The sequence below is a fragment of the Bos indicus x Bos taurus genome, chromosome 29 (genome assembly GCF_003369695.1).
Source record: "Bos indicus x Bos taurus breed Angus x Brahman F1 hybrid chromosome 29, Bos_hybrid_MaternalHap_v2.0, whole genome shotgun sequence".
Classification (NCBI taxonomy): domain Eukaryota; kingdom Metazoa; phylum Chordata; class Mammalia; order Artiodactyla; family Bovidae; genus Bos; species Bos indicus x Bos taurus.
Window position 1 is genome coordinate 49,543,863 of NC_040104.1, and position 22,291 is coordinate 49,566,153.

A 22,291-nucleotide genomic window follows, 5' to 3' on the forward strand; every position below is an offset into this window, starting at 1 on the left:
GGCATACTGCAAGCAAAACGTATTAGTGTGACTGGTACAGTCTTGACCCTATGAGAACGGTGAATGATGGCACGGCTGTGGCACTGGCAGACTGCCCTCCCAGCAGTTACTCTGCAGGAAGTTCAGGTCACTGTTTTGAGCGTGACCTTCCATTCTCAGTCAGCTTCGGTTCTTGTATCTCGGTGGTGCATAACAGCAGCTTCCAATGTAGAAGGTCACGTGACAAGGAACTAACCTCAAAGACTGATTAAAATGTTACAGTAGAATATACCAGTGCCCTTTGCAGTTCATGACATTTGCATCATTTAACCTTCTAAAAGACAAATTTATTTTAAAAAGGCATTTGCAAGCAAAATAATATTTTATTGAAAATTCAGAAGTTACAGTACTTTTAAAGACTTTTTTCATATTATAAAGAAAAATAAGTTAAAAGAAATATAATTGACTCAAGTGCACTGATACGTAGTTTTCACTCAAACAAACAACATCATTTCGAGAAACAAAACTCCACAGCTTAATTTATTCATGGTACAAGTGTGTGTTTTCCTATTTGTTATCAAGAAAACTCTAAAGGAATCATTTTCAGGGTGGTCTTTCAACACACATCTGTCTGGATCCAATTTAAATGGGAAATTATATTAGTATATAACACAGAGTACTGGAATGTATATATGTGGATACATCAGGGCTAGGTAACCTTGACATATAATTTTAAGAATGAGAGTGATTTGTCATTTCATTTTATCATAGGGCAATAAATAACATTTCTAAAGCATGTTTTCTTATCTCCTAGGTCAGAACCAACAACTTTGAGAATGGAGTTTAGCCTAGTGAGCACCAGTGGCATGAATAAGATTATGGGTAACCATACTGCCAAATTGTTAGTTATTTCAGTCAGCCGTTTAATGGTTAACCATACTGCCAAATTGTTAGTTATTTCAGTCAGCCGTTTAATGTTAGAAGTATGTTGTTATACCTTTTAGATCAAAGTCTCTCAAATTGTTTTATGAAGGGGAGCTAACTGAGGCAAAAAGATAAAAATACTCATTAAAAAAAAACTCATTTTATAGCATTGCCTTTGTTTCTACCAAGTTATTTTCTCAACAGAAAATATTCACTGAGCCACTGGTATCAGTTAAATAATTTTATTTATTACTTCTATTAGCTCTGTTATGTATCTTCTCCCTTGCACATGAAGAAATGAGGGGATACATATTATCAGTAAACAAATGCACTTCTCAGCTGCTGTTCTGACCTCTCTGGCATGTCAGCCCCAGAGGAGATGTCACAGGTAAGCTAGAGTAAATAAAGCATGCCCACAGCTGGACATGTCACTGATATAGAATTTCAATTAATATCCCAATTAATATCTGTATAGCACTTTACAGTTAGCTTTTCTACAACTACTACAAAAATACTGAATGAAATTAGGCCACGTCAGGACATTTACAACATGCATCATTTTATGCATATTGCATAAAACACTTACAAAAATGTTAAGTGCATCATACAGACAAGAGGCAGAAATCATTTCAATAGAGGAGAATCCAGAGGGCAGGATTAAAACATAATGTGGCATTTGCTAACATAGTATGTTTTTCATTTGGTAAGACTATACAAACTGGTCTTTAAGAAAAACTAGGTCTTATTTCTTCACTTGTGGAGAAACCATACCATTCAGGGAAAAGCAGATCCTTTGATAAAATAGAAAGGTCTGAGAGTCAGTGTTTTGATAAGCGGACTCTGAAACTGGAGAAACCCTTTGGGCTGGAAAGGAACAGAGGTGACTGGCTTATCTCTGAGGTTTTCAGGGGTGAATAATGTTTTCCTTTACCTTCCCCCTTCCAGTAGTAAAGTTCATAGGACACCTGGCTGGCTTTCCAAGGTGTTTTACTGTGGTGGCAGATGAAACGCTGACGTCATTTTAGCCAGAATGCAATGGGCCAAAGATACTGGATAAAAACTGGACAGGTGCGATCACTCTCGTTTTTTCAGGTCCCCAAATAAAAGCAATAGCTGGTTTGATCAAAGTATCTTCTCTAATAACATTCAGAAAATGTTATGACTCATTAAAAATAATTTTCAAAGGAAAAATACTGCTTGATTTTTTTGCAAATAAAATAAATCATCAAAATCCTTATAGAGTGCATTTGCATCTACATAGTGTTTCTTGTTAAGAACTAGAACTGTTCTCCACCTCTTCCTTTCTGCATTTCAACCTGACTCTGAAAATATACTCAACATTTGTTCACAATAAATTAAAATTTATATATTGCTATGATTAACCATTTGGTATTTCACTAAAGTTGATACATTTCATAAAGAAAATAAACAAAGGCAAAACTACAAAAATAAAATTTCACACAGACTAGAAATATTATCTGAGACAGCTGACAAAAACTCTAATAGTGCTTTGTATCAAATAATAGTTTTCAAGTCACTTTATACCAAACTACATATCTTAAAAAAAATACCTAATTTACTCTTATATTCAAGGTTATATAACATTAGCTTCAATGGCAATTACTTTTCCTAAAATTTCTTCCACATTTTCCCAACATGACTAAAGGTTCAACACAACAGATTTGACATAAAAGTGTCATAAATAATTATTGGTGATTCTTGACGCAAATGTTTTAAGTTTAATGCTGATGAATTTGTACCAAAACAAAGCTTCTGATATACCTTTAGGATTATGCTCAAGTCTATGATGTAAGCAAAAAATACTTGAACGGACATTTACATACAAAAATAGAGACTATATACACTGCAGTGATCTTGGTGATATCTTTCACCAACCTGACTAAAAAATTCAATGAGTTTTAAATTATGATTTAAAAAAAAATTAAGATTCTCAATTTAAAATTTAACCATTTTCATCTTTCATGCCTACTGAGATTCTGTTTTGGTTAATAACTGGACTTGAAAAATATGGAGGAATAGAATAGAATGCATTTCTCTGGAAGAAGCCTGGAGCTCTCAGTATTTAACAGTTTATTATTATCTCAATTTTCCCTTGGCTTGAATCTTTCTCTTATTTGCCCATGGGGAGCAATAGAAGGCTCTGATGAGGAAGGCCATAAGGCCAGAAAGAGGGCACAGGTCCTGTACCATGCCAGGTGCCTCCTTTTTTGTCATTAGGAAAGATGGCACCTACAAACCTGCTGCTGCTGCTAAGTCACTTCAGTCGTGCCTGACTCTGTGCGACCCCACAGACGGCAGCCCACCAGGCTCCCCCGTCCCTGGGATTCTCCAGGCAAGAGTACTGGAGTGGGCTGCCATTGCCTTCTCCACCTACAAACCTAGAAAGGAAGAAACAGTAAGGACAGCTAAAGCCACACACAGGACAGCTGGGCACTGTCCACCTGCCAGAAGCTGAACCAGCAAGGTGTTTCTACTGGGTCATTAAAGCGCTGCTTCTGCCCCACGGCTGTGCTGCAGGCTTTTCAGAGCTCCCTGTCTTCTCAGGTCACATGCACTTGGCAAACATCATATTAAACCGACTTAACACTAAAGTTGAACTGAACATAATTTATTCTTTTTCTAGGATATGACATGAAAGATAAAAAATCCTGGACCAGGAATCCAAAGATCATGTTCTCTTGATCTCAAGCTGAGTGGTCTCAATCAAGTTAACTTTAACCATCCTGGGTATCTATTTCCACATGTAAAAAAAAAAAAAAACAAGGGAATTTGTATTCCACAACTTTTAAAGTCTCTTTCAAATCTGGTTGAAACAGTAAGTCAGACTCTTGCACAGGTCCTCTTGATTGGGGGATTTTCTGATGCTTACATCATGGCTAATGAAGGTTTTTCTAAACTTCCAAAGGGTAAATGTAAGTATCTGGCTCTCTAATAAAAACACAACAGAGATATTTCTATACTAACATGAAGGATACTTTGAAATTCATTAGGGTGGTCAGATTTCAGCTACCTATACCTTCTTCTTTAATTCTTTTAATGCTGAAACCCTGTTCTCTCCTCAACCAGGTGACAAAAGAATAGCATGGAGGTAAAAGACAGAATCTCGGTTGAATCATCTCTGACTCAAAGACAAGTAATAGAGTATTTCTTTAATTATTTAACATTTTAATCTTTTCAATTTTCAAAACTAAAATTTTTGAAATTGCTGCTAATACTTAAAACCAAGAAATATGTTGTAGCTTATCAGTACCGCCAACGTGTCCTAGTGGTTCTTAAATCATTTTGAAACCGGAGACTCATCTCTCTGCTCCTACTATTTCAAACCCGATGTAAAGCATGTGGAATTCAAATTTAAAGAGGGGCCGTGTGGAGTGCTAGTGATAGCTCTGGGAGTAGGATAAATAATTTCTTCAACAGTTACATATGTCCCTAATAAGAAACCAACAACCCCAGTGAACACGATGGAAACGTTCTTCAGGACCATCCATATACTGTAGTGCTCCTTAGAGAACGTGAGAATTTCAACCAGGGGCGGCAGGATCAGGGCCAGCGTGCTGCTGCTCACAGCTCCGACGAACGCGATCACAATGTCTAAACGAGGAATGAGGATTGCGCCAGCACCTAGAAAATTGAAAATACAAATTTTCCTTATGTAAATATCTAATACCTACGTAAACACTAACTGCAGATACTTTCAACACATTAAAATTAACTGATGCAAGTAGGCACTATGAGACTATTGCTTGCGGAAGCATCTGTCACGTTTTGTTCTGAGCTAAAAATGAAAATAAAGAAAGAAACCAAAACACTGAGTGATGTTTCTCAGAGTTTGACTTATCAATAGGGCTTCTTACATAAACAACTTTTAATTTTTGCTATGAGGTTTTGGGTAAAGAATGCATATTCTGCCATTAAGCTCATTCTATAAAACACAAAATCTGGGCTGGTATGGTATAAACAAATGGTTAAATCAAAGAGAAGAGATAACTATTTCTTACATTATAATTCCAATTAACCAAAATAGAAGAAACCATGGAAACAGAAAATCATTATTAAGTAAACACTACAGTAATAACTGTTGCAGGAAAAGTCAATGAAGGATCCTAAAATTAATGGGCAAAAGGCTCAGACAACAAAGAATTTTCCTGCAATGCAGGAGACCTGGGTTGGATCCCTGGGTCAGAAAATCCCCTGGAGAAGGAAATGGCAACTCACTCCAGTATTCTTGCCTGGAATATCCAATGGATGGAGGAGCCTGGCAGGCTACAGTCCATGGAGTTGCAAAGAGTTGGACACAACTGAGCGACTAACACTTTACACTTTTTTTTTTTTAAACACCAACTGTATAACAACAGGAAATACCCCTATTAAAAACTCATTAATTATAAAGGGAAAAAAAGAGCACCTTTACTGTGAAGACACCTGACAGACACCACCTTAACCAAGTGATCAAAGTTAACATGAGCAGTCATAAGCCATGATATGATGTACTGAGCAGTGCAAAGCATCACCTGTGGATTCTTGTTAAAGATGCTTAACTTCAACCTAATCATAAGAAAGCATCACACAAGTCTACACTGAAGGAAATTCTACAGCATTACTGACACTTCAAAGATGTCAAGGTTAAATGAAGACCAAAAAAGATAACTGTCAAGACTGGCGGAGTCTAGCAGACTTGACAACTAAATTCAAGCGGGACCTTGAATTGGCTCCTGGGTCAGAAAAAGGGAAAACCGGTGAAAGCAAAATGACGTCTACAGGTGAGTCAGCAGCATTTTATAGATGTTAATTTCCTGGCTTTAACAGTTGTGGTATGTAAGCTGCTCACATTAGAGGAAACAGAGTAAAGGGTTTATGGTAATTCTACTTTCTTGTACAGCTTTTCTAAGCTATTTAAAAATGAAAAGATAAAAAAAATTATGCACCATTATTGTCAGCAGGATTTTATGCCAAGCTATTGACAAGTTTTCTGCAAGTTTTGATCCAGCACTTTTTTGATCTTATCTTACCAAAAGGTATCAACAGAAGGTTTGCAAAAATCGAGACATATTCTTTCTCTGAATTGTCCTTAAATCACTGAATGATTTGTGAAGGGTTGGAGCTGCCACCAGAAATAGTAGCTAAATTTGCTGGCATGCAAGCTGTGACAACTCTATCACCGCCGCCACCAAAGATGGCTATGTAAGCACAGTTCAGCTGCGAGGACTCTAATTATGTATGTGTCGGTGTTCCTTTCCTTGTCTTCAAAAGCTATCAGTTTTCTCACTATTCTTTGTCATCCTTCTATTTCCAAGGTTACTTTCCTTTGCTTTTCTTTTTCCTGCATGTTTGTCTCTCACTGAACTTTCTGTGGGGGTGTGTGTGTGTGTGTAATTTAACTCATGCTCTTTGTAATTAAGTTTCGGGATTCTGGTCTACTGGTTTCTTTACTTCTTAACTGTTAGTTTATGGTTTCTCGCTCCCCGTATCCTCTTTGTGGCTCTCGATATTTTTCCAGGAGGATGTAGCATTAATTTGGAACTACCACATTTCTTAGAACCACACACTTTTTATTTACATTATTATGAAAGCTAAAATCCTAAAAAAGTTATTTTGAAATCATAAACATAGCTGCACTTCTACAAGACCGAAGGACAATAAATCTTCCTAAGGTAAATAATGTGAAGTTGGAACTCTAAACTAGAAATACTTTATAAAGTGAATCCTTGTTTAATGGATGTGTGCTATACCATTTAACATTTCTCTCAAAGGAAGTATAAAGCATGACTCTCAATCACAACAGAACATTTCAGAACCCATTGGCTTTTATCCATTTTGTGAAAAAATACTTACAGTAGACGGCAGTATTTAAAAGGACAACCAGACCAACACAACTACCACCTTGTCATCTAAAGAGCCTTTCATTTTGGAGTCTATTTTTTGTTACTAATGTTTTCCAATAGGCCAAGTTGTTATGAGTAAAAGTATTTTGGAAAAGCATCTGGAGAAACACTATAGTATTTTAGAATTTATTTATTCAGACTAAAATTTCATTTACCAAATGCTTTTAAATCATGAAATTTATCAATTAGATAAAGTCATTCTTTAAATGTTATATAACCAATATATATTTGCTAATGAAAATGGCTTAAAATGTTATTTGATAATGTTAGTAGAGAAGAAAGTGAAATATATATACTTTAGGCAAATCTGACATAGAAGAACTCAAAAATCACAAAAATAGTAAGTCAAAGGATAACTTGGATAAGGATAATTTATTCATTACAAATATTCACTACAGGATTACTATAAATATGCTGCCCTTTGTCATTTACAGACAGTTATTATGAATATATCTAGTAAGTACTAATTAATCTTATTCAGCATTTCCAAAAACTATATTATAGAGGAAAAGAATGTATCCTTAAGGTACAAAGTTGTCTCTGATGTGCAAAAAAAAGCAATGGCAAAAAAGGTCCATTTTCTTGCATCTTAATGGTAAAAGCAGATATATCAGAGAAAAAAATAAAATGCTTGCTACTATAGCATCAACAACACTCTAGCTCATAAATCTGTTTTAAAACTTATTTATTTTTAGTTTTGGTTGCACTGGGTCTTCCGTGCTGCACGCAGGCTTTCTCTAGTTGCAGCACACAAATTTAAATTGCACAAACAGTGAATGATCCTCTCCATATACCTACTGACTCTAAGATAGAATACTAGGGCACAGCGTGGTACTTATTTTCAGCTATTGTGACAACGAACTTAAATGGTTCTGGTACTTCTTCTTAGTATTCTACAAACTACCAAAGATTTATGCTTTATGTAGTCACAGTTTACTAAAAGAAGAAAGCATACTCTCAAATCCAAGGGCTTTTCAAATTAAAAACAGTAAAAGGATCAATGAATTGGACAATAACAGAAATAAGCAGTATTTAACATATTCTGTAGGTTCAATTCAAACAGGGGATCAAAATACTGGTTTGAAACCAAAATTTAGCAGCTTTTTCTACAGGTTTGCCTTTAAAATAAAAGGCATTTACTGCAGTCCATGGTGGCCTCTGGCCAGCTGCTGGTCACTCTTCTCTCTTACCTGTGTAACGCCTACCTAGCAGGTAAGGGTCTACAGGGAACACGCAGGAAGAGCCTGACCCATCCTTTCAAGCTTTTGATTCCATGAAGAAGATGCTGTGAAAGGGCGATTCCATACTAAATGGAGACCGAGACATAACACACAACCCAAGCTGATGAGCCCCACAGTCTGCAGATCTGCCCTCCCAAGCTGATGAGCCCCACAGTCTGCAGGTCTGCCCTGCAGACGTGGCCGAGCACCTGGAAAGGACTGTGGGGCCTGAAAGGCGCACACCCAGCGGGACCTCCACTCCCCCTGCTGGCGCTGCACAGCCCGCTCCTCAGACAGGACAAGGTCCCGCCAGCTCTCGACACACCCGTCAGTAAAGAGTCCTGCCCAGGACATTTTCAGGTGCTTTGGATAACGGATACAAAACAGGTCTGTCAAGAACATCGGTTGACTTTAACTTGGAAGGACCTGCCAAAGATTTAAACGAAGGTCAGTGTCCAACCATGTGTCTCAATGAAGTAGAAGGGCATATGACATGGTCTGTGTTCTCTGTGTCCAAAGCATGCTGTAAATATAGCCCTCACATATGGTTAAACAGGCTTCTCTATTTTTAACTAAAAGAAAGCAGCAACAAAGAACAGGCTGCAACTCTTGGTGCTATGTACTCAGCCCTTGAGAAAAAGCCCTGGCTTGTGGGAATAAACTCCTGGAGGCAGAGGTGCAGTCTGGTCTGGACCGCAGCAGACAGGGAGCTCAACATAACAGCAGCCAATGTGCAGAAGTGGGTGAAGTTATTAAAATTCAGTAGCTAACCTTAAAAGGAGATATGCATTCAGAATAGAACTGCCTTACATCTCCTGATAAAAGGACTTTGCCTGAAATATGTCTTTTTATTTAGTACAGCTGTCAAAATGTCAATAAAAGTAATGTGTAAAGAATATTCTAAAACATTCTAAAATAATTTTTCCACCTGGGTGTTTCATTAGACAATGGAGTATGGGTTTACTGACTTCATTCCTCAATGTGATTTCCCTTATTAGTTGACATATTTCATTTAAATAATTGCTTCGAAAAGTATGTCTTATCTTCTTTATCTACTTTGCCCAGCTTTGCTGTTTCCTTGAACAAAATATAATACACCCAATTCTTTAAATCTAGGCATAAGCTGCACCCCACGGTGCTCAATGCAATTTACAGAGTTACCCAGAATTTCTAGTTCTACCATTCTCTAACCTCAAATGGGCCAAGATAGTTACTCAAATCTTCTCGAGAATTTCCAAAGCTGCTTACCCCCAGTCACCAGTCATCTCGTCCTTGGTATCATCCTAGGCAATCCCATCAGATAGGTCAGTGGGGCAATCATCTTTCTCTTTGCAATTATAATAAAAGTGGTGATAATAATGATAGTATTAACAGCAACTTCTAACCACTTTGTTCATATTTTTAAATGTCTCAAAGATGGTTTGTAACTTAAGACCCAGCAAGGAAGTGGGAGGCCTGAGTTTTGAACCGTCATGTCACTGAGAGTGCTACACCAAACGAAAGGCCCCTCTCCACGAGTCTGCATGATTAATTCTACCTTGTGGGGCATTTTATAATATGCAACTATAATAAGAGATTATACACACTCCTTCCAATAGTAAGTAAAATAAGCCACTAAAACTGTTAAAGACCAAAACAGAACAAAACCCATTTGTATAGGGAGTCATGGAGAGCTGAACTGTTAAATACACAAAAGTTAGCAGATATAAAAAACCTCAGGAAAACTAGAAAGCCAAAGCAAAATGTTATCAACCATATAAAGAGTCGCTTATGCATCTGATTTAAATATATATTTCAATCATGAGTGATATTATTTTGAAAATAATAATTCGGTTACTTGTTTTACATGTGATAGGATCTGATTTATGATTTTCTTCTATATCAGTAGAATAACAGAATTTTAAACCAAAATGTATCTAGTTAGGTGAACAAAATTATTTCAAAAATATAAAAAATATACTTTAAGTAGCTTCATTAGAAGAAATTCAACAATAAAAATCATTATGATATAAGTATGCAGTGATACTTACAAGTAATAGTAACCAAGAAGGACCTTATTGCAAATTCATAGATTTGCTTCCATTTAGCATGAAATCTGGATGTGATCACAGGGATAATTATCTCTGCTGGAACATAGAACTGAATTGAATATGTCACAAAGATGCCGAAGGAATACAGAATTTTCACTGATTGATATAACCTGTTAAAAAATTTTCAAAATTTAGTCATTCTTTCATTTCCAGCTTTACTGACATTTAACTAACCAATGAAATTATAAGACATTTAAAATCTACAACATGATGATTTGATACACATTGTGAAAGAGTTCCCACAAACAGAATTAATTAACAAACACATCCATCACCTCATGTATTTGCCTGTTTTTTTATGTTTTGGTGGGAACACCGATTCTACTCTCAGCACATTTCAATCATACAATACAGTAATATCAACCACTGCTGCTTCAGTGGTTCACTGCTAAGTCGCTTCAGTCGTGTCTGACTCTGTGTGACCCCATAGACGGCAGCCCACCAGGCTCCCCCGTCCCTGGGATTCTCCAGGCAAGAACACTGGAGTGGGTTGCCATTTCCTTTTCCAATGCATGAAAGTGAAAAGGGAAAGTGAAGTCGCTCAGTCGGGCCGACTCTTAGCGATCCCACGGACTGCAGCCTACCAGGTTCCTCCGTCCATGGGATTTTCCAGGCAAGAGTACTGGACTGGGGTGCCATTGCCTTCTCCAATATCAACCACAGTCACCACATTATACATTAGATACTCAGACCTTATTCATCTTTTAACCAAAAGCTTGTATTGTTTTACCAAACTCTTCTCTTTTCCCCCATCTACCAGCCCCTGGCAAACACCAATCTATTCTCTGTTTATCTAAGTCATAATAAAAATAAAAGAAATAAAATGGATATAACCAAAATAAAAAGAAAGTTAGATTCATATTAAGACAACGTGCATGAGCAAAAACAAGACAACATGCATGAACCCAGCGGGCACTATGCTGAGTGAACACGCCAGGGAGAAAAAGACAAACACTGCATGATATCACGAATATGTCAAGATTACAAACAGTTTTCCTAAACAGCTGCCAAACAAGAAGGAATTCGATTAAGTCTCCTTCTATAATGTATCCATCCTAGGAGTGAATGAGGAAGAAGAAAGCTGAGTGGAAACAGATTTGAAAACACTACAAACAGCAAAATTAAGGAAAGAAGGAAGGCCTTAGGGCTAGGAACAGTACAAACTTACTATTAAAAAGACCTCAAGATATATTTCTCACCTTTTTTTTTTTAAAGTTTAAACATAAATGGTCAAGCTATTGAAATGTACAAAATAACCAAAAGACTCCTGCTTCATATGCTTTGATACATAATTTTGGAGAATTGAATATTCTTATCAGTTTATTAGTACAGTCCTTTTTTCTAATTATCTTTTAACTTACATGTTTTAAAAATATAATTAACAATATATCTAAAACTGTATCATTAAGCATATAGGTAGAATAACTTTTCTATTGGTATAAAACAAATTATATAAGTTAAGAATCTGGTTATTATTAACACCACTCAGTAATATTAATTATATGTAATTACTATCATTGGCCAGAGTAAAAATGGGAAATAAAATGGTCAGTATCTTTTTAGAAGCTGGTATATTTGTTAAGGATCCATCAGAGAGTAATACAGAAATCAGTGTTAAAGAGAAGCATTACAGTCTTTTAAAATTAACTATTCTGTTTTTATTTTTGTTTCAAGAACCCCCTAATTTCTATGTTTCGTATCTATAATTTCAAGCACTCTGTTTTTCTATACTCAACTTTCCTACATGTTTATCAACCTTTGTTCTCATTTTGGTTTTAAGCATGTATCTGTGGTAATTGTCCATATGTACTAATCTTGGCCATATATACTAATAGTTTCAGAAATTTAATACTATTTACTGTGATGAAAAAAGAAGACAGACAGAGGAAAGGAAAGGCAGAGGTCATTTCAGCCAGGATTCCTAGGTATAGGCAACTTTCATATTGGAAGAGTATCATTAAGAATTTCTGAGGGCGAGAATGGAAGAAATAGTTCAGAATATACAAATCTTCTTTATCCTGTTTCCTTATATTTCTCTACATCTTTATTTACTGTGCCTCTTGGTGATTCCATTCTTGCCTAAACATTTTCATCTTAGGTAACAAATTCCTCAGAAGTCAACTCTCAGATTTCCTGGTAGGATCAATTAAGACAGCTTGATTATCTGACACTATTTGTCAGCTATATTTCCCAGAATATTCAACCTCCTAGTTCCTGTATGCTACAAACAGGAACTCAGACTTAAGATGTTTTTCTGTTTTGTGGGGAATGTGAAGTCCCAGTTCACTTATCTAAATAAATTAAAATATCTACCCCACGTCTTCCCTGTTCTTACATGCTTCTCTCCTGTTTGAATTTTCCAATCCAATGTGTGCTTCAAAAGGATTCCATGTGTGAGACGGAAGACGTCACTTTCCTGCTTCTCAAGGTCTGTTTATCTGAAAACTTAATATACCCTTGATATCTCTTAGGAGAAGAATGTCTGCTATTTGGGTTACTCAAGTGGAAATCCTAGAAAAACACTGCCGAAACATCATTCAATTAAGGCTAGCAGTTACAAGGGAAATGCTTTTATACCTAGAATACTATTTAATGAATATTTTAAGTGCTGAGTAATGTGCTATTTTACGGAGATGCATCACAAACCCAGAGATGCAGGGTTTCTGCCTCAAGGTGCTCATTTCTAGCTCAGAACTGTGAATTTACTTGATTGTTTAGTCGTTAGTCATGTCTGACTCTGTGAGGCTCCATGGACTGTAGCCTGCCAGGCTCCAAGAACACTCGAGTCTGTTACCATTTCCTCCTCCAAGGGATCTTCCCGACCCAAGGTTTGAACCTGTGTCTCCTGTGTCTTCTGCATTGCAGGAGGTCCTTTAACCCCTGAGCCCTCGGGGAAGCCCAATTTATTTTATTATAATCTTTAAAATATACCCTTTACTTCAAAAGCTAAATGCACTACATTAAACAATATCACTCATAACTAGTTTTAAAAGATGATGCCTCACTAAGATTGAAGGTAGTAAGTAATTAATAACGTGGAGTCTCTCTAATCCATACTTGCTTTATTCTGAGGCTGCTCTCTAATTCAACCTTTTCTTGTAGGAATACCCCACATGAACTTTGAGACTTTAAGTCAACGTGGCATCAAAAGCCCTTTACAGCTTCTCATGGCTGGTAGCTGGGTTCCCTAGGCTCCTGTGACAGTCACTGGCTTTCATATCTGAGGCAGGAATTAGGTGGGCTCCTGCTTACATTTCTTGGGACCAAAAAGAACAAATGGGCTTCAGGCTGGACACTCGACAGCTAGCCTCCTGTTTGCATTTCCTGAGACAGGAGATAGGGGGGACTCCAGATTATGTATTTACAACCAGCCTCCTCTTTGCACTTTGAAATAGAAATAACAACAGAAACAGCCAGGCTATGTCTTCTGTGGACACCTTAAGGTAACAGTCATGGCAGAAGCAGAGAGGGGCTAAACCCTGTTTGCGTAAAGGATCAAGAGGTCATATATTTCCCATCCTTGGGGCAAGGGAGACACTGAACATGTACACAAAAGCTCCTCGGGGTCAAAGGAGAGGGCACCCCCCCTTAGTAAGTAAGGCCAAGGCTACCTGGCATCCACTGGAAAATGGATTCCAGCCCAGGATTGGCAGGCTACAGTCCATGGTGTTGCACATGCCTATGGGGAAGGGTCCTGGGGTAAGTCAGGTGTGGAAAAAGAAACCAGATAATTGGCCCAAAGTAAACAAAGACCCAGAAGAACTGCCCTATATGAACGCCTTACCTGCCTCTTGCAGCGCTCCCTATCGCTAAGGGGGACACCCCACCCCTTCCCTCCAGGTGTGCATCTCTGCCTCACATCTATCTCAGCTACACAAAGTTTCTCCTGGGCCCTCGCACTTGTGATTGTGTTATGTGTCTAATAATAAACTTTGTATCTCTTTTCACAGTTTTTGCCTCCATGAGAAATGCACTTCAATGGGGGCAAGAGCTTCTAGCCTCTAACCCTTGCTGATCTAGTGGCTAGTTTCATCCAGGCTGCTGCTGCTGCTGCTAAGTCGCTTCAGTCGTGTCCGACTCTGTGTGACCCCACAGACGGCAGCCTACCAGGCTCCCCCGTCCCTGGGATTCTCCAGGCAAGAACACTGGAGTGGGTTACCCTTTCCTTCTCCAATGCATGAAAGTGAAAAGTGAAAGTGAAGTCACTCAGTCGTGTCTGACTCTTAGCGACCCCATGGACTGCAGCCTACCAGGCTCCTCCATCCATGGGATCCTCCAGGCAAGAGTACTGGAGTAGGGTGCTTCATCCAGCCTACCCAGGTTCAATTTCTGGGCAGGGAACTAAGATCTCGCTTCACATCACTGCTCACTGCTGCCTCTCCAAGATCAATACCCAGCCAATAAAAAGTACATTACACATTCCCTAAACTGCTCAGCCTATTGCCTGAAGCACAGGAAGGGGAGGGAAGAAGGGACTCATACATAGCAATTCAAGATAGGAATCTCTGAGATAACCCCATGATTATCCTAGTCCAAACTTATTATTTTGGAAGATTATCATTATAAAAGACAACCGCCTTCTCTCCAGTATCCCTCAACCATGGCTAGTATTTTAACCATCCTAGTGGCAGAGAACTCATTTCTCAATGCAGATGTAAGAGATGGGGGGGCGGGGCAGGTGGTTTGGGTTTGATCACTAGGTTGGGAAGATCCCCTAGAGAAGGGTATGACAAGACACTCCAGTATTCTTTCCACAGACAGAGAAGCCTGGTGGGCTACAGTCCATGGGGTTGCTAAGAGTCAGACATGACTGAAGCAACTGAGCATGCACGCACAATTGCAGACCATAAAGAAATAGACTGTAAGCCAGAAAAGGCATGTCTCCACAAGAAGGTGTTACTCAACATCGGTTCTCTAAAGGGGAGTACCTTGACTTGCTTTCCTGTTTTGTACAGATTTTCGTTTCCAAGGATACAAGGATCCCCTCTTCTAAATAAAAAGCAGGTGTCTAACCAGGTTTTCCTGAATAGAAACTATGATCTTGTCGACTAAAAAAACAGTCACAACCTGAAAGTGGAGAGTTGTTTTATTTGATAGTCTGTTTTTAATTAAGGCTTATAATGAGTTCCTTTCTAACTGGGGAGCCATAGCAATTAGGGAACAAGGCAAAGGTGGGAAGTGGATGCAGAAAAAGGGAAGGATTCATTAGAGCTACTGCAGGGACAGTACCACCCCCTTGCGGTTTAGCTGTGAAAACCAAAAGCATGCCCTCCACCTCCGTGTCCACTGCTACTTCGCCAGGTTCCTAGCTCCCTGCGGAGACGAGCGTCTCAACCTGACACGCAGGCGCTCCCACCTCTGTATCTTCCCCCTTAAGACTTTCTTTAGATACGTTCATGAATAAGGGTAGGGGAGGATTCTGAGATCGTTTCCCCACCTATATCTTATAGTACTTGTCAAATTTACTTATAAATTTGCTTTTAGGATTTAGTCTAAAATTACTTCAAGTGGAGAAATGTATCATTCTGTTTTCTAGACACTGTACTATCTTTGAAAGAGAAACTAAACTACCATAATTCTTAGCCTTGATCCTCTTATATTAAGCTATTTGTCTATACTCTATACTAAACTATTACAAAAAAGAAAAAAAGGAGCACTTTTGAAGGAAAAAAATTTATATTATCAACTATAAAATAGGTTAATGAAATAAATGCCAAACCACCACATGTCTTGTTTGTAGGCATGTCTCCAGCTTGAAACAAATGTATAACACTGAGACGGTTCCATCTCGGAACGCCTTCCTAAATACATCATAGCTAAAGTAAAACTGTAATTTAAAAACAAAAGATAAACACACTGCATATGTGAGACCTGTGCAACCTGGAAACTACTCTAGGTACTTTCTCCCTATCATAAATGTTTCCCTACAAACACTTGTTCTAACAACATCCTGGACTCCAATGAGGACCCAGGATTCAAATGACTACTGAATAGCAATCAAACTCTCATCAGGAAGCCAGTCAAAATATTTAAATTTAAGGTTTCACAGACTTCCATTCAAACAGCTAAAGGAGCAGCATGATATTAGGTCAATATTTATTCTTTGCATTTATCAAAACTAAGGAGTTACTTTCCATTTCATAAATAAGGGAGCAAGTCTACATCATAATCACCACCAGTATCTTTATTAAATCTCCAAAGATCAATCTCTGGAAGAAGATAAAGACTCTATATATTGCTTCATTTAGCAGAATATGGTTCTAATATTAAAGAGAATATTAAGATGCCCCACATTATTTACAGTTGACCCTTGATCAATGCAGGGGTTGGGGTCTGACCCTGCATATAACTTCTGATTCCCCCCAAACTTAGCTACTAATAGCCTACTACTGACTAGAAGCCTTACTGACAGTCAATTAACTAATATCTTGTATACTACAGGTACAGCTACATATATTTTATAGATTCATGACATACCTTTTTTATATTTCTAGGCTATGTAGTTTCTGAGTTTTTTCAAATTGTCATGAATCTCAAAAATTTTTCTAACGTGTTAATTGAAAAAAATCCATATAAGTGGACCCATGCAGTTCAAACCCCTGTTGTTCGAGGGTCACCTGCGTGACGTGTCCTGTGCTCAGAAAGGACTGAGGCACACACGGTATGAAAGCTGACCGTGAAAACCTTGAGGGCCACAGTGATGGGTTAGATGATTTTATCAGAAACCCGGAATGTTAGATTTTTGGCAGCAAGGATAAGTATTAAATTTTTTATTAAAGTGAGTCCATATTAAAAGAGTTCATGTTTCGCTTGTTATCCAAATTTGGAACAACCTGTAATTTTTAATCTTTTAAAAATATGCCACAAAAATCTGTAAAATCAGATCATCTCCTCTGAAGATTATGAAAAAAATTAGATTACACAAATAAAGAGACCACAGTAAGGATTTTAAATCTTTAAATCATAAAACTAAAAATACACCTTTATCATAAAACACTAGCAAATTCTATTTATAAAATATACAAATTAGGTTTACAAACTCTTGTCTACCTACCACACATCCTGGGGAAGATTTAAAGTTATGCTGCCTTTGATATCATCGTGGAAACACATATATCCTAAAGTAGCTAATGATACATACAGCGCTGTGACAATCCCCATGCCAATATTCAATGCTTGGGGGAAGCGTTTTGATTCTTTCATTTGATTTTCCAGTGGAAGGACCTAAGAAGAGAATGCAAGTAAATGAAAACAATATAGCATCTGCCTGACAGGTGCCCAAATTAATCTTTCTATAGTATATACAACACGTAATTGTTGATGTATTTTTCTAAATATTACATATTTTTTCAGACTACAGATTTTTTAAATTCCTAAAATAAAAAGATTTGAAATCAGCTCTTAATACACAAAACTGTCAGCTTTTTTTAACAAATAAACTTTCTACTTCAGAATAATTTCAGATTCACAGAAAAGATACAGAGATAAACAGAAGACTCCCATATACTCCTGACCAATTTCTCCTTTAATTAACATTTTACACAACTGAAGTACATGTGTTATAACTAAGAACCAATATTGGGACATTACAATTAAACTCCAAAATTTATTTGGATTTCACCAGTTTTCTCATAAATGTCCTTTTTCTGCTCCAGGGTCCTGGCCGGGACAGCACCTTGCATTTTGCCATCATGTGTCCTCAGTGTCCTCTGGTCTGGGGCAGTTTGTTGATCCTTCCTTTCTGTTGATTACCTTGACAGTTTTGAGGAGCATGGTATGTATTTGGCACACTGCCCCTCTATTAATTGTCTGATGTCTTCCTCATGGCTAGATTGGGATTATAGGTTTCATAAAAGTACACCATGGAAGTGTGATGCCCTTCTTATCACACATGCTGTCAACATGCTTTATCGCTGGTGAAGTTCATTTTGATCCCCTGGTTAAGGCAGTGTTTGCCAGTAAAGTTCTGCTTATAAAGTTCTTTCCTTCCTCCTCCTCATACTCTGCTCATTAGAAGTAAATCACTACAGGCAGCCCACACTCCAGGGACTGGGGGGATTAACTTACAACTCCTTGAGGATAGTATCTACATAAGCTACTTGGAAATCTGCCCTTTGTGCTTATTTATTTAATCACATATTTGCATTCATAGGGATTCATATATATTTGTTTTATAGTTTACTACTGCTGAAGGCAATGGCACCCTACTCCAGTACTCTTGCCTGGAAAATCCCATGGATGGAGGAGCCTGGTGGGCTACAGTCCATGGGGTCGCTAAGAGTTGGACACGACTGAGCGACTTCACTTTCACTTTTCACTTTCATGCATTGGAGAAGGAAATGGCAACCCACTCCAGTGTTCTTGCCTGGAGAATCCCAGGGACAAGGGAGCCTGGTGGGCTGCCGTCTATGGGGTTGCACAGAGTCGGACCCGACTGAAGCGACTTAGCAGCATTTTGCTACTACTATCATTCCAGCTTTGCTCATCATGAATTCTATCAGGTGAGGTCCTTTGTCCTTTTGATGTGCATCTATTCTTTTGTTTTGTGAGCACTTCCATACTTTCTGGCAGGGCTTCCCAGCTGGCACTAGTGGGTAAAGAACCTGCCTGCCAATGCAGGACATGTAAGAGATGAGGGTTCAATCCCTGGGTCAGAAAGGTCCCCTGGAGAAGGAAATGGCAACCCACTCCAATATTCTTGCCTGGAAAACTCCATGGACAGGAATCTGGCAGGCTACAGTCCATGGGGTTTCAGAGTCAGACACAACTGTGCAGCTAACACACACACACACACACACACTCTCTGGCACCACAATATGCTCCAGATACACCTTGAATTTCCTTGCTTCCATCCTGTAAGCAGCCATTTCTCCAAAGAACTTTGTTTCCTTTGCTGGAAAATCAGATTTAGAACTCAAGATCTGGGCACTAAGTGGGCTCAGTGCTCCTGGGTACCACTGCTTTCTGCTCTCTCAGCAGACAGAGTTAGTAGGTACATGCACACATACTGACCCAAGTACACACATCTACAACTGATTCTCTATCCAACTGTATCTGTCGTCTGTCAATTTAATGAGATGAATGTGTGAAGTGTGAAAGTCACTCAGTCGTGTCTGACTCTTTGCGACCCCGTGGACTCCTCTGTCCATTGAATACTCTAGGCCAGAATACTGGAGTGGATAGCCTTTCCCTTCTCCAGGGGATCTTCCCAACCCAGGAATCGAACCCAGATCTCCCACATTGCAGGTGGATTCCTTACCATCTGAGCCACCAGGGAAGACCCAATGAGATGAATAAATATTTACATTATGGGGGAAAAAAGAAAACCTTAAAAAAAAAAGGGGGGCTAATTTAAAAGTTTAATTTGTAGGCAAATCTTTGGAGGTTTTGGGCATACAAATCTGACCACACAGTAAAAGACACTAAGCTATAATAAGTATTTACTGAGTGCTTACAATGTGCCAGGTATTTTTCTAAAAGCTTTGCATGTAGGATCTCACATAGTCCTCACAATAACCTCATGAGATAATAACTGATGTTATCTCCGCTCTTTAGGTGAGTTAGGTCAGTCCATATGAAAACTGTGAGTGATTAACAGAAAACAGAAGAGTGCACGAGTCCTATGCTCAGAGGAAACCCAGACTGAAAGGAGAAGCTCAAGTCAGGGGTGGCGCCAGTGCAGCCAGGAAAGCAGGAAGGGAAGGAAACGGACGCTACGGAGGCTCCACCTGCACGAAGCAGCGCCGCCTGTTTCACACGTAACCTCATTTATGGAGCCGATTTGGGGAAATACAAAAAGAAAACTCAATACGTCTTAGCTACTGGCTGGAATGGGGAAACCAGGGACACAGTGAAAAGAAATACTCCAGTGTTTCAAGTTTGGGCAACCAAAAGTAAACTAAAAGAAATAGAGAAATGAGAAAGTGAAACTGATTTTACATTAAAAAGAAAAAGTATGTGTCAGACTTCAGAGTTGTTGAATCTGAGATGTCAGAGGAACAACACTTAACTGGAAATGTCCAATAGCTTAACTACAGCTTACTAGTTAAAGCAGAAATGAAAATCTACAACACGGATAAATGGAGCTTCCAAGAATTAGTAACAATTCTATAAAAGAGAATTCAGAGAGAGCAGAAACCCAACTAAAATCGCATAAAATTGTCTCAGTTCTATTTTGTCTGTGGTTCATACAAACAGATGTTTATCAGTGGTTCTGCTCCCACACCAAACATCAGTCTATGAAACATAAGCTACAGCCTTTCACTGTTCAGTTGCTAAGTCGTGTCTGACTCTGCGACCCCACGGAATGTAGCATGCCAGGCTTCTCTGTCCTTCACTATCTCCCTGAGTTTGCTCAAACTCACATCCATTGAGTCAGTGATGCCATCCAACCATCTCGTCCTCTGTTGCTCCCCTCTCCTCCTGCCCTCAACCTTTCCCAGCATCAGGGTCTGGGCCACTGGAGAAGGACCCAGTGGTCCAGGCAGAAGGGGATGGCAAACCACTCCAGTGTCCTTGCCCTGAGAACCCCATGAACAGTGTGAAAAGACAAAAAGACATGGGCTTTTGACCAAGATCAAATGTAGTATGGGGGCTTCCCAGGTGGCAGTGTCAAAAAACCCACCTGCCAAACACAAGAGTGCAGGTTTGGTCTCTGGGTCGAGAAGATTGCCTTAAGTAGGAAATGGCAACCCAGTCCAGTATTCTTGCCCAAAAACTTCCATGGACAGAGGAGCCCAGCAGCTTACAGTCCATGGGGTCACAAAGAGTTGGACATGACCGACTGACTGAGCACACAAATAGCAATATCCTATTTTGCCCAAATCTATACATTCCAGGCTTTCAATGAATGGGAAACATCTTTTTTAATTTTTTGGCCACACCGCATGGCATTTGGCATCTTATCTCCCCAACCAGGGACCGAATCTGCACCCCCCGAACTGGAAGTTCGGTGTCTTAACCACTAGGCCACAAGGGTGTCCCTGAACTGGAAGCATCTTGAATGGAAATATTTAGGATCTCAGAATCCTCACGATGTTTGTATCTCTTGGTGTTAGCTTCATGATAACATCATTTCACAAAACAAATATGATATGCATAAATCTAAAAAGAATGTATGTTTGACTCTTCTTATGTAATAGTAAACTTTATAACAATTTCAACCAATTTCTAGTAATCTAATCTATAAGATATGATGTTTGGGATCTGTCTAAATATAACCCAGACTTGACAGAGTAAAGTGAATATAGATCAGATAAAATTAACCATGAGTTAATGGTTTTTGAAGCTTGGTGATGTTTACAGAGGAGTTCATCACACTATATAGGTTTGAAAATTTTCACAACAAAATATTAAAAATAATCTATTCTAACGCTCTCATTTTACTTATTAAGAAAATTATCCAAGATAAAACATGGATGAACTCCTGGTTAGTAGAGGAACTAAACTGTAATTCAAGATTATCATACCAAAATGCAAATCATTTTCTAGGAATAAAAAAATAGAAATAACAACAACAAAAAAACCCAGAAACAGGAAAGAAAACCATGTATTTTTAAATGTAAGTAAGTCTCTGTGTTGACTTAAGATTTTAAAAAATAACAATAAAGACTAAATCCTTACCACTCCTATGCCTTCAAAAGCAAATACAGCAGTACCAAAAAAGAGGGGGTATTTTTTCCAACCAGCCACTATTGGAAGGTTGTGGAGATCTGGCATATTCTGGAGAAAGAAAGAAAAAATAACATAAGTTACTTACTTGTTTGAAACAATTTAAAGCAGAAGAGTGAAATCATATACTTATGAGCTTCACGCTAGCAAATGTGGATTACAAATGTGAATAATTCTTTCAATAAAAAGTTTAAGCATCCTATGTTAAAGGTAGCCAAGCTGTTTAGGATTTTACTGCCAGAAGCAATTGTCTCCCTCGAGCCCACACGTTCCAGTTGAGCTAAACGCTCCTGATTACCTGCTTCCACCTGTAAGGCCCAGGCTGTTCTCACTGGGCATGGCTCCTGCCACAGCAGAAAACACGCAAGCATATTCAACATCTGAGCTGAGGCCATACAATCAGTTATCAACCACTGCCGACAGTGTCCAGTGAAACTCGTTCCCACTCTACTTTCACTGCTCTTTTGGTTTCTAAGGCTGCCCAACTCTGGCCTTCTACCTCATA

General features: G+C 38.6%; 1 protein-coding gene across 2 annotated transcripts in view; it reads right to left on the reverse strand.

The window, feature by feature from the left end:
* Positions 1–1,131: 1,131 nt before the first annotated feature.
* Positions 1,132–22,291, reverse strand: part of SLC36A4 (solute carrier family 36 member 4) — a 41,447-nt gene continuing 20,287 nt past the window's right edge. For both annotated transcript variants that reach the window (XM_027531514.1, XM_027531515.1), the window contains 4 exons: positions 21,739–21,837; positions 17,171–17,340; positions 10,057–10,226; positions 1,132–4,545 (listed from right to left, as the gene is read on the reverse strand). In XM_027531514.1, the coding sequence (XP_027387315.1) occupies positions 4,238–4,545; positions 10,057–10,226; positions 17,171–17,340; positions 21,739–21,837 (747 nt within the window). In that variant the 3' untranslated portion in view covers positions 1,132–4,237. The remainder of the gene's footprint in view (positions 4,546–10,056; positions 10,227–17,170; positions 17,341–21,738; positions 21,838–22,291) is intronic.